The sequence below is a fragment of the Lissotriton vulgaris genome, chromosome 5 (assembly GCF_964263255.1).
Source record: "Lissotriton vulgaris chromosome 5, aLisVul1.2, whole genome shotgun sequence".
NCBI classification, from domain to species: Eukaryota; Metazoa; Chordata; class Amphibia; order Caudata; family Salamandridae; genus Lissotriton; species Lissotriton vulgaris.
The window spans coordinates 1,291,103,145-1,291,115,849 of record NC_141693.1 but is presented as its reverse complement, the minus strand read 5'-3'; the positions used below and the strand labels follow the sequence as shown (position 1 = coordinate 1,291,115,849).

At 43.3% G+C, this 12,705-nt stretch overlaps 1 protein-coding gene across 4 annotated transcripts in view; it reads left to right on the top strand.

Moving 5' to 3' along the window:
- Positions 1 to 12,705, top strand: part of ELAPOR1 (endosome-lysosome associated apoptosis and autophagy regulator 1) — a 483,435-nt gene that overhangs the window by 176,514 nt on the left and 294,216 nt on the right. For all 4 annotated transcript variants that reach the window (XM_086923178.1, XM_086923177.1, XM_086923176.1 and 1 more), the window contains exon 3: positions 12,192 to 12,384. In XM_086923178.1, coding sequence (XP_086779304.1) covers positions 12,192 to 12,384 — 193 coding nt within the window. The remainder of the gene's footprint in view (positions 1 to 12,191; positions 12,385 to 12,705) is intronic.

Below are 12,705 nucleotides of genomic sequence, written 5' to 3'. Positions count from 1 at the left end.
CTATCTCTAGTAAGCACTGCACTGCTTTTAAAGGGAGGGTATCAGAACTTCTGCTCTTGTATCCAAGATTATATGTAGAAAAATGTGACACCTTAAGAAAAATAGATTACGATATTTGAGAAAGGCTTAATTTGAGCTGGTGGTTGCCGGTGGGGCCCAACAGCCCTCATTTTTGGGGATCCGGAACTTGTTTTTCCTCATCAGATATTAATAAAGACAAAGAGTAAAAGTTCAAAAAGTGGGAAAAAAGAGCAATAAAAAGACGAAAAACCGTCACAAAGGAGAAAGCAGGAACCTGCAAAAGTAAAATAAATGGGCAGGGAGTGACTGGTAGTGGATGAAAGAGGCATGAGGTGGATTCAAGGCTATGCAGTAATTACTTTTGTACAAAAGAAAGCTTCCATCAGGGGTGATTTAGTTGACTGGTGAGGGAACAATGCAGATTTAAACCCTTTCCCGAGTTAAGGTATATGATTGGAAATGGAGTAGCCTTGCAAGCTACTTTGTAGGGCCTGGCTTTCATACATTGTATGGCTCGGCATTGTTTTGCGGTTCCACCTACACGACTAATAAGCCGAATTGTTTAAAGAACCTAATTGCTTGATTTGGGCTTTAAACCCTTTAAGGGTGCCACCTCTTTCCCTTGGGATCTCAGGCTCTTTCAACTGCGTTTATACATCTTCCCAAATACCTTTTTCCTTATCGGCAAAGTCATCTTAATGGGTCTCACTCACTGTATTCGGTCCTCCCTACGCTATGAGCCAGTCCACGGGTGCTGAACCAAATACAAACAGAATGACCAGAAGCTCATTCCACTGGAGGAGAAGCAGAGTGTCATCTAAGGGAGTGCATTCATAAATCAAACCTGGTTTCTGGAAGTGGCAGGGTACTGCGTGATCTTCTTACTAAGGAGGTACGTAGAAGCGGCCATGGCCACCATTAGTCCATGGAGCAGTTAATCAGTAAAAACATAAAAATTATCATCAGTTGGTGACAGTGGCTCATCCTGCTTCTTCTCCCTCAAAGCTATTTCTCATGTGCTTCAATTGTTCCTCACCTGACAAGTCAACAATAAACGTCCTGTCACCTGAGCCCTGCCAGAAAACCACCTCAGGGGCTACTCACATCTCTGAGGTTATCAAGGCTGTTCGAATTATCCCATGGAGTGTGGTTCAGCAAGGGAGTTACTTGTGCTGTTCAATGGATTTAATATCCAAAACAGGCTCAAAGGGGGCACCAAACCAGACTTTAGAGGTCTGCATTTCGTCTGTGCTTAGTCCCAGGATGGAGTGGAACTGCAACTTCCAAGGTCCAGATTACACTCCTCTGACAGCTGGCTGTTAATCTTGCGAAGTCTAGGTAAGTTTTCGGGCGAACAACAAGTTCCAGGCAGAAACCAGCTTCCTCAGAAGTGTAGACAGTGTCTCTCTCTGTTACAAACGACACCACACACCCAGCGAAATAGAAGCACACACAGGTCTGAGTGGTCGTTAGAAAAGAGAGAGACCAAAACCCATAGGTCTCCTGAATAGAAGATAGGGCACTCGGGAATGATAAGCGATGAGGACGCAGTAACCTGCAGAGGAGAAAGAAAACAACACATACAACAGGGCCTTAGTGGATTCAAAAGGACACCAACGAAGAGATAAATATATGTCTGTACCAAGTGTGCTGCAATGTTCTTACCTGCCCATTGAGTGCAGAAAACCCAAAAGGTATCCAAGAAATAAAAGGTATATACGAACCAAAAGATGGGTGTATACTTTGGTCTATCCAAAATAAAGATAAGTAGTTCCTTGGGAGAGATAATAGTCTCGAATCAATTCCCAATAGGTAGAATCCAACAAAAGATATTGTAGGTAAAAGTTAATCCTCTCTGCGTAGGCAAAAAAACACAACGTTCACAAATGCGTGCGAAATGTTCACCAAGGATCCTTCAAACCGGCTACCTTTAACCGGCGTGCCTTAGTGCACAAAATAACTACGTGGAGAATTGTCCGCAAACAAAAAAGGCAGAGAGTTCACAGCAGAATTTCGCAGCGAGTAGGTGCGGAGGCACAGGGAAGCCGAAGAGAGACTGACGGAACCAGGCAGCGCTTCCAAGCGTCACACCTGTGAACCGTTAGGGTGGAGGCAGGGTAAATCCAATCCCAAGGTCGACGAAGGAAAAGGCAGGAGACACGAACCAAAACTCCGTAGTGGTTCTTGAAATGGACCGCGTGAGCCCACGCGGTCTCGAGGAACGCTATCTCCGGGATGGGAAAGAAAGGAGGAACACGAACACAGTTCACGGGGATACAGGAACAGTATCAGCGATACTCTGGTCGGGCACCAGGCAGGAATCCAAGCATGAAAACCAAGCACCGCCAAGATGAGGGAGGAGGCATATGAACCTCCCAGACAGCAGCTGATTGGTGCAAAAGGAAGCAAGGTTTCCAGATCACGCCTCAAGGCATTCTGGGACATGTAGTCCCTGGTAGGCGGAAAAACACATTTACAACACACTCGGCACAGACTCGAAAGGCCTTGATTCCCCTAAGAGCTACGGGTCCTAACAGTACCCCCCCCTAAAGGCCTTCTCACAGGTCGAGGTTTGGAGGGATGAAGAGCATGGAACCTACGTATCAGTCTAGGGGCATGAATGTTTTCAGCTGGTTCCCAGGTCCTGTCTTCTGGAGGGTAACCCACCCAGTCAATTAAATACTGGAGTCTACCTCTGTGCCTGCGAGAGTCTAGAACCCTTCGCACCTCGTATTCGATGTCTCCCTCAACCATGACTGGGGGCGGAGGAGGTTCAGGGAGTAGAGGGGCCACATAAGGTTTCAGAAGGGATATATGAAAAACAGGATGTATCAGCATATCAGGGGGCAGGACCAATTTGAGAACCACCGGGGAGATGACTTTTAGTATTTCAAAGGGCCCTAGATAGCGAGGTTGTAACTTACGTGGCCCTTCGAGTCTCAAGTTCTTAGATGATAACCAAACCTTATCACCTACTGAATAAACGGGAGCAGGTCTTCTATGTTTGTCCTCTTGGGCCTTCATTTGCTCTTTCGCCTGAGTTAATTCTGTTTTGGCTTGCTCCCATATCTGTAACAGGGTTTGGTGATGATCGAGAACCGCAGGGTTTAGCGTGTCAGAGGGGAGTACCTCAAGAGGGAGTATTTTGGGGTGATAACCAGTGGTGAAAAAGAACGGAGAGATCTTAGAAGCAGTGTGAGTAGAATTATTGTACGCAAATTCTGCTAGAGGTAGTGCTTGTACCCAATCCTGACATGTGGTGGTTATTAAACATCTGAGATATTGCTCTAAGGTTTGATTTGTCCTCTCGGTTTGACCGTCTGTCTGGGGGTGATAGGCTGAGGATAACCTATGATCAATGTAGAGAGATTTGCATAACCCTTGCCAGAATCTAGAAACAAATTGGACCCCGGTCTGATACTATAACAGAAGGTAATCCATGTAACCGGACAATTTCTCGGATAAACACCGCTGCTAACTCCACAGCTGAGGGGATCTTTTTTAGGGGTACAAAATGGGCCATTTTGGACAACAGATCCACTACAACCAGAATTGTGGTATATCCATGAGTGTTGGGTAAATCTGTTATAAAGTCCATGCTAAGGGTAGTCCAGGGACAGTTGGGAACAGGAAGGGGCTGTAGTAACCCCGCAGGTACAGAATGTGAGGCCTTCTGGCGGGCACATGTGGGACAGGTCTTGACGTGATGCTTAACATCATGCGATAGTTGTGGCCACCAAAACCATCGTTGACAGAGACTCTTGGTTTTGTTTTCCCCCGGATGACCTGCTAAGGGCATATTGTGACACCATTGTAAAACAAGGTGGTGCAATTCTGTAGTAGGTAAAAAGATTTTATTGTCATGATACCACAGATTGTCCACAATGGTGTTTTTTGGGTCTTGTAACCAGGTGAGCGGATCTAAAGGGGCATAAGCCTGTTCTAAGTGCTCCAAGAAGGTATGTGAATCAGGAATTCTTTCCCCTATAGCCACTAGTCTACTCTCAGGCATAAGAGGCAACGGCTTCTCCTGAACCCACTTGTTCTCCTTACCCAGTCTGGATAGAGCATCCGCCTTACCCTGTCTTATCCCTGGTCTGAAGTGAATCAAAAAATCATATTCCCCAAAAAATGCAACCCAACGTAGCTGTCTCGGTGTCAGGGCTTTAGCTGTTCGGAAGTATTGTAAGTTCTGATGATCAGAATAAACAGTGATCACATGAGGGGAGCCTAAAAGGTAGTGACGCCATTCTTGGAAGGCTCGCTTGATGGCAAGGAGTTCCCTTTCCCCGATAGTATAGTTTTGTTCTGATTGTGTCAAGGTTTTTGAAAAATACGCAATAGGATGGAGGGTACCTTTTATGCAGTCACGTTGCGATAACACACCACCCACCGCGTATTGTGAAGCATCCACTTCCAAGAAGTAGGGTTGCGTTTCGTCCGCATGTTTCATAATAGGATCAGAAGTGAAACTGACCTTAAGAGCCTGAAAGGCTTTTTCAGCTTCCGCATCCCAGATAAACTCAACCCCTTTCTTAAGCAGGCGTGTGATGGGAGCTACCAGGTCAGAAAAATGGTCAACAAACCTTCTATAAAAGTTGGCAAATCCTAGGAAGGATTGAATCTCCTTTACGGAAGTGGGACTTGCCCACTCTATGATGGCAAAAATTTTAGCAGGATCCATATGTATCCCCTTGGAGGAAATAACAAATCCCAAAAAGGCTACGCTGTGGGTATGGAAGATGCACTTGTCAAGTTTTGCAAACAGGTGATGTTCTTGTAGTTTTCCCAATATGGCTTGTACATGGGACACATGTTCAGACTCATTAGAGGAATAAATCAGTATATCATCGATATACACGATGACAAAAATGTCCAGATACTCCCGCAGTATCTCGTTTATAAAAAACTGAAACGCTGCGGGAGCATTACATAGCCCAAAGGGCATGACGTTGTACTCATAGAGCCCAAATTTCGTTCGGAAGGCAGTCTTCCATTCATCCCCTCTTTTAACTCTGATCAGGGGATAGGCTCCTCGTAAATCGAGTTTGGTAAAAATAGTGGCCTTCCTAACCTGATCAAGCAGCGTGGAAATGAGGGGAAGAGGATATTTGTTTTTGATAGTGGCTTTATTCAATACTCTGTAGTCTAGGCAAGCTCTGAGTCCCCCTTCCCGTTTAGGAATAAAAAAAAGGGGGGATGACACTGGAGAGGTGGAATGACTGATGAAGCCTTTGGCCAACATGTCATGTAGATATTCTTGCAGGTATTTAGTCTCTGTTTCCGTAAGCGCATATATGCGACTAACAGGTAAATCAGCGCCTGGTATTAAATCTATCCTACAATCGTAGGAACGATGTGGCGGTAAAGCAACTGCTTTTACATCATCAAACACGTCAGCAAATTGTCTATATTCAGAGGGTAATGTAGCCCCGTCAATAGTGGTAGAGGTACAATACACAGGAGTATGCCAGTGGGTGATGTCTCTATAACAATGAGTAAGACAGTGAGCTGAGCGTAGGGTAACAGTTCTGGCTACCCAATCTATATGGGGGTTATGAGTCTGAAGCCAGGGTACTCCCAATATAGCCCCGAAATTGGGGGTATCAATTAGGTCAAAGGATATGCTCTCACTATGACCATTGTCACATAACACAATAATGTCATGGGTATGGTATTTCAACATCCCAGAGGATAGGGCAGACCCGTCTACTGCTCTGACGTTTTCAGGCACTTCCTTTTTTATGAACTGCATACCCAAGGATTTAGCTAGAGTAATATCCAAGAAGTTACCTGTTGCCCCTGAGTCCAAAAGAAGAGCCATAGAATGTCTTACCTGTGAAGGCAACACTAACACCACCGAAATGGTAAAAGGTTTAGGAATGGGTGAATATGTGTTAGCCACATATTTAGAGGTCAGAGACAGCGAGGGACTTGGAAGAGCGACCTCAGTACTCCCCAAGTCAACTAGTTTTCCGAAGGCATAGTCTTAGAGTATTTTGGTAACCCCCCACTCAAGGAACTTTTGGGCTTTACAGGACATTCTCGGGCGAAATGGCCAGCCTTTCCACAATATAAGCAAAGATTTAGCTTACGCCTTTTTTCCTTTTCTTCGGGAGTTAATGGGCCACGAATACCTCCTATTTGCATGGGTTCGCTTGTGTCTTTGGGATCGCTTTTTACCGTCTTCGTTATTAAGAATTTAGGGAGGTCACTACGAGATTTTTCTCCCTTTCTTTCAGCCAGTCTGTGGTCTAATTTGACCACCAGGTCAATGAATTCAGAACAGTTTTCAGGAGGGTCCACTATTTGCGATAAGATGTCTTTTAGTTCGTCTCGCAGACCTCTATAAAATATAGAAGTTCTCTTATCGTCCGGCCAGTGGGTCTCTGTCACTAATCTATTGAAGGCAGTGATATATGTCAATAAATCCTTTGAACCCTGTTTTAAGTTAAGAAGCTCGTTATCACTCGCCTGCATATATGTGTGCCTAGAAAAAAGGTTTTTCATCCTTTCTTTAAATAGGTCAAGATTATATAACACAGGATCGTCATTTTCTACTAAAGCCACCGCCCAAGAGGCAGCATTCCCGCTTAAATAGGAAATGATAAAGGCAACCTTAGCCGCGTCATCCGGGAATGAAGCGGCTTTACACAAAAACATCAGGTGGCATTGATTCATAAAGACTTTGAATTTCTGACTATCTCCGCTAAATCTTTCTGGCATTGCTAAGGGAGTTTGAGGTGGGGTAACTACAGTAACCTGTACAGGAGTGGTAGAGTCCTGAGAGGCTCCCGAGGAGCTAACGCTAGACGCTTGAAAGTGAGAGGGTTGTATATAACTTTTTCTATGTCTAGCTTGTAACTCAGGGGTTTTACTGGCTTCTATTAATCGGGCGTTTTCAGCTAGTAACCCTTGATTATCATTTCTAATTAACTTTAGTTCAGTTTGCAAGTTCACCACTGTGGTTGCTAACTCTCTTAATGTTACCTCATCTGCCTCGCCTAGCATGGCTGCGTCATCCATGACTGTCTACACTCGGGAGGAAAATAAAACGTGGGCTTGGTTTTCTGTCGGGCGAACAAGTTCCAGGCAGAAACCAGCTTCCTCAGAAGTGTAGACAGTGTCTCTCTCTGTTACAAACGACACCACACACCCAGCGAAATAGAAGCACACACAGGTCTGAGTGGTCGTTAGAAAAGAGAGAGACCAAAACCCATAGGTCTCCTGAATAGAAGATAGGGCACTCGGGAATGATAAGCGATGAGGACGCAGTAACCTGCAGAGGAGAAAGAAAACAACACATACAACAGGGCCTTAGTGGATTCAAAAGGACACCAACGAAGAGATAAATATATGTCTGTACCAAGTGTGCTGCAATGTTCTTACCTGCCCATTGAGTGCAGAAAACCCAAAAGGTATCCAAGAAATAAAAGGTATATACGAACCAAAAGATGGGTGTATACTTTGGTCTATCCAAAATAAAGATAAGTAGTTCCTTGGGAGAGATAATAGTCTCGAATCAATTCCCAATAGGTAGAATCCAACAAAAGATATTGTAGGTAAAAGTTAATCCTCTCTGCGTAGGCAAAAAAACACAACGTTCACAAATACGTGCGAAATGTTCACCAAGGATCCTTCAAACCGGCTACCTTTAACCGGCGTGCCTTAGTGCACAAAATAACTACGTGGAGAATTGTCCGCAAACAAAAAAGGCAGAGAGTTCACAGCAGAATTTCGCAGCGAGTAGGTGCGGAGGCACAGGGAAGCCGAAGAGAGACTGACGGAACCAGGCAGCGCTTCCAAGCGTCACACCTGTGAACCGTTAGGGTGGAGGCAGGGTAAATCCAATCCCAAGGTCGACGAAGGAAAAGGCAGGAGACACGAACCAAAACTCCGTAGTGGTTCTTGAAATGGACCGCGTGAGCCCACGCGGTCTCGAGGAGCGCTATCTCCGGGATGGGAAAGAAAGGAGGAACACGAACACAGTTCACGGGGATACAGGAACAGTATCAGCGATACTCTGGTCGGGCACCAGGCAGGAATCCAAGCATGAAAACCAAGCACCGCCAAGAAGAGGGAGGAGGCATATGAACCTCCCAGACAGCAGCTGATTGGTGCAAAAGGAAGCAAGGTTTCCAGATCACGCCTCAAGGCATTCTGGGACATGTAGTCCCTGGTAGGCGGAAAAACACATTTACAACACACTCGGCACAGACTCGAAAGGCCTTGATTCCCCTAAGAGCTACGGGTCCTAACATAAGTACAGGGAACTGGCGCTGAAGGATTAGTTCTTATCCTGGTCAGAGACACTGGCAGGAATCCATGTCCAACTACAAAGAGCGTTACTTTAAAAAGATTGCAATTTCAGCACATCTTTCTACATTGGGGCTAGAGAAGCAGCAAATTCTCAAAAATGAGTTCTATCTTAGGCATCCTGAGAGGGGTGTCTACCATGTCCATATAGCTCAAGGCCCAAATACTAAGGGGAAACCTGCAGGTGACCTCAGTGACCTGTGTTCAAGGACAGACAGCGTAGACAGCTGGGGCATTGGTAAACGCCAGGACTGAAGGCAGATCTACTCAGGCATCCAAAGTGTTTTGGGTCTGCCCTTTGCCTCAAGCAGAGCTCAGGCTTGATAGCATGGGCTCCACCCCTTCCACTTGGGCCCCAAGGCAAGAAGGGCAATGGTACATGCAGGTTGTCATGTATAGAAAGACCACCTGAAGGCGAACCTTCATATTGTTCTACTGTCAGTGTATATTCAGAGGCCACTGTTCACAGAGTGCGTGAACACCAAAAAACAGCAAATGGGCCATAAACAACTTACAACATACATGCATGTGGAAGGTTTTCACTCCCAGAGGTACAGGCAATGTGGTGTGTGTGTCTTCCTAAAAGATCCACCCACCACGAATCAGTATCCATCCTCCCCTATAGTAGGGGGCTCACTCGGTGCACACTCCCAGGTCCCAGGTGAGGAAACAAAACAAAAACCATGAAGCATTATCAGTTAATCCCAAAGTGTTGATTTCACTAGAAGTAAAATCAAATAACAAGCTAGAAAATATTAACCACGACACTGTGGAAAAGCCAATTAAGCTCTACAGGAAATTCCAAAGCTGCTTCTTCAGAAAGGAATGCTTCCATCACTGCACTCTATAATGAAGATCTCCCTCTTGCTGAAATATAAAAAGCAGGCACAATGCCGGTATTATTGTTTAGAGTCACATTTCTCAAGATAGGTCGGAAGGCGCTCTATACATATGGCATCATTTAAAAGTGCTTCCTGTGCACTCTTCCTCGCACAACTGACATTGCACTTAGTAACTTTTGATTGATTGATTTGCTGGTTTACCTTCCAGTGCTACATATAGTTGAAATTCAGTGAAATGTCTCCTTTTAAAATGCATAAAGAGGCTCGAAATGTATGGGGGAAGCAAGTGAGTTTTATAGGGATTTCTAAAAGCATTATCCTAGAAATTTGGGATTAAAACTAGAAAATACAGATCCGCTACCCAAGTAAGATGTTGTTTTGATGTGATTCATTAAAGTCGAACAACTAGAAGGAGTTTGGCCAATAATCAGTAAGGCTAGGCCTATTAAACATCAAAAACAACACATATGCCAGTACTTATATCTGTTCACACTCTTACTTCATGATCACACCACACAGATGATATGACCAAAAATTTCATTTTTTTATATTTGGGATTGTATTTTCAACAAAAACATTTCTTTAAAAAAATTATCAAAATAGTAATACTCGTTGGTTAATACAACATTTTTGTTCTTAACGTTGTACACCATAAAGACATTAAAACATATATTACAATATTACAATACACCTAAAGTCATTAACAATACTAACATGTATGACAAAAAACACATGTAAAGAAGATTTTTTCGAATGAAGATTTTTGAGAATTAGCTCTGGTTCTGTAATTTTACAAGACAAAGAACGAAAACAGAAAAACAATCATTAAACTAACACAGCCACCCTTTACTTGATGGTACAATGCCCTGCTTAGTTACTCAAAAAAGCATGAGCAACAATCAAACAGTGTTCCAATTCGGCTCATTCCATATTATCACTCATATAGAATTGGTTTCCTTATTATGAGCCACCTTGGTACAAATCTACAGTACAGCACTTGTTTGAGACGATCAAAGCGTTTCGAAGCCATATACGTTTTTTCGGGTTCTCCTCAGGACTCAGAACAACAATGAGTTAACAAAAATATCACAAAAACATGTATTAACAACCATCCCCTTTATGACTCCCACCATTCATCATATGTATCATCCTCACCATATTTACCTCTTGTTTCCAAAATAAATAAATTGGAGTTCGTCTTAGATTGACCTACTGTCCCCACATCCAATTTTATTATGACACTGAAAAAATAAATACCAACACTCAGCACAAATCAACTACCCAAATTTGAAAAAACCTTTAACGCAGTAACAGACCCAAGCACTTACTTCTGATAAGCTTTTTCTTCTTATACCGGAAAAAGCAGCTAATGCTCGCTAGACCTTTGTGTCACTTCACCACAGAAAGGGCTGAAACAAAGAAACAGGAACCCGTATCAGCAAAAATCTGAACAACTCACATACCCTCAAACACCATGATATCAGTACTGGCATATGTGTGGTTTTTGGTGATTCATGAAAGGGAAAAGCATTTTCTTTAATATTTAATTGAGTTTGAATCCGTTTTTACGGGTTGTACGTACAAATTTGAACCTATAAAAACACCGACCTGCAACAATATTATGCACACAAAAATACTGACTTGCACAATATTGTCGTGTTAACATACACGAGGGAAAGAATGTACTATTCTCTCGCCACATTTACAATATTGTGCAAGTCGATATTGTTTGCGGTTATATTTTTAAAGTCAATATGTTGGCATCACTTCCCATAGGTGTAGAGAGTGTACCTTCATCCCAACCTTCTATCTTGGTATTATTACCAGATGATTTTATGGTTGGTATAAAGAAAATAATATTTCACATGTATCAAAGCACAACGTTGTTCCCAGTTTAACACAAATTTAACTAACTAAAACGTGATTAATCATTATAACAATAAATGTTTTTAATAAAATAGACCAGACTGCTTTTGCACAGTGGTTAAATATCTAATAAACAATGTGCCAGGCGCCTTTTGCCTCAAACATAACTCCATATTTTATATTTGAAAAGTGAAATTGTTTCTTATTATGTGAGAACAGGAACAATTACACGAAATCAGATCTGTCCTGACCGTATCAACAAAACTCGTAAAGATGTATTTACCGCCTGTTTCTCCTGAATGACACCCGGTGCGATGTAATTGGTGGGGGGGAGGCAAAGCTGTGAATTGTAGTTTTGTGAGCAAAGTTGCTTAGTTTGGTCTTATGTGAAGAACAGGTGATTGGTGAGGCCTCGGATCTGCCAAGGACAAAGTACTGAGGAGGACCTCTTTGTATCCGAATAGCACAGGCAATCAGTTTGTCAGGTGTGGTGAAGCTCACCCCTCTCATAACAGAGCTGCAGTGAATTGAGCTCCTAATTCTGAGTATCTTTACAGGATTCCATACTTCATGTTGGTTTAAAATTGTACACCAAGTCAGGGTGTTCCTGATCCAATTTGGATGTGAAAGCAGATCATAAATATGGAGTACATGGGGTTTAAACAGGTTGAAACCCATCCTGCATGTTATCCTTTATTTTGACCTGTGAAACTTGGAATTGACAGGTAAAATTTTCCCATGGGAAGCAAAGCAAGGTACGGTAACAGGACTTCCCTCTGGGCAGCTTTAATTCCTGATAAATCTGACCAATGTGGAATGACCCTCCTAGAAGGAAATGGGAATTTCAGAGAAAAGTAAGCCTTAACTTGAGGGTCTATGCCTGATGTTATGCCCAGGGTTAAAAAGACTCTAGACTTTGCTTCCTGGTCTTTTTACATCAATGTTGATTCACTCATTGTTGCGGGATACTTTTTCAAAACAGCTACTTCTTTCTTTGAAATGTCTTAGACCATTGGGCTTTAGAAGCCATGCTCTGATATCTTTGATAAAGAAATGCGTGCGCAGGAGCTCATCGTTGAATGATTGACTGTGTATTTTTTTTATCTCATGGCTTTGTTCTCATTGATGGATTTTGCTTCTCTGCAGCATTCTCTTGCAAGTCTGGTGAGTTCCTGGATATGAAGAATCAGTCATGCACGCCTTGCACTGAGGGCACCTACTCGCTAGGCACAGGTGTCCGCTTCGATGAATGGGATGAGCTGCCCCACGGATTTGAAAACTTAGCAAACAAATATGATGCTGAAGACAGCTTCTCAGAGAACTTGGAGAACTGTAGCACGTAAGTGCCCTGCTGGCATGTGGGACTTGGGCTGTGCACATCCTTACCTGGCTGCTACATACTTACTGATTTTCAGAGGCCAAAGCTTGTGGGGACAATACCCTGCAAGCCCACCTCTGGGGTGTGCCTTCTCTTCAATCTTGCTATATCTCTCCTCTGATTTTCTCGTTGATATATTCCTCCTGGGACTCATGGAGCAACTCGTTGCATGAAGTCTGGGTACATCATGTTAGATTGAGTCTAAATATGAGCCATTAAAGATCTTGCAATGGTTAAATAATTCAAACCCGCTATGCTTTATGAGATAGTGGTTCTAAAGCA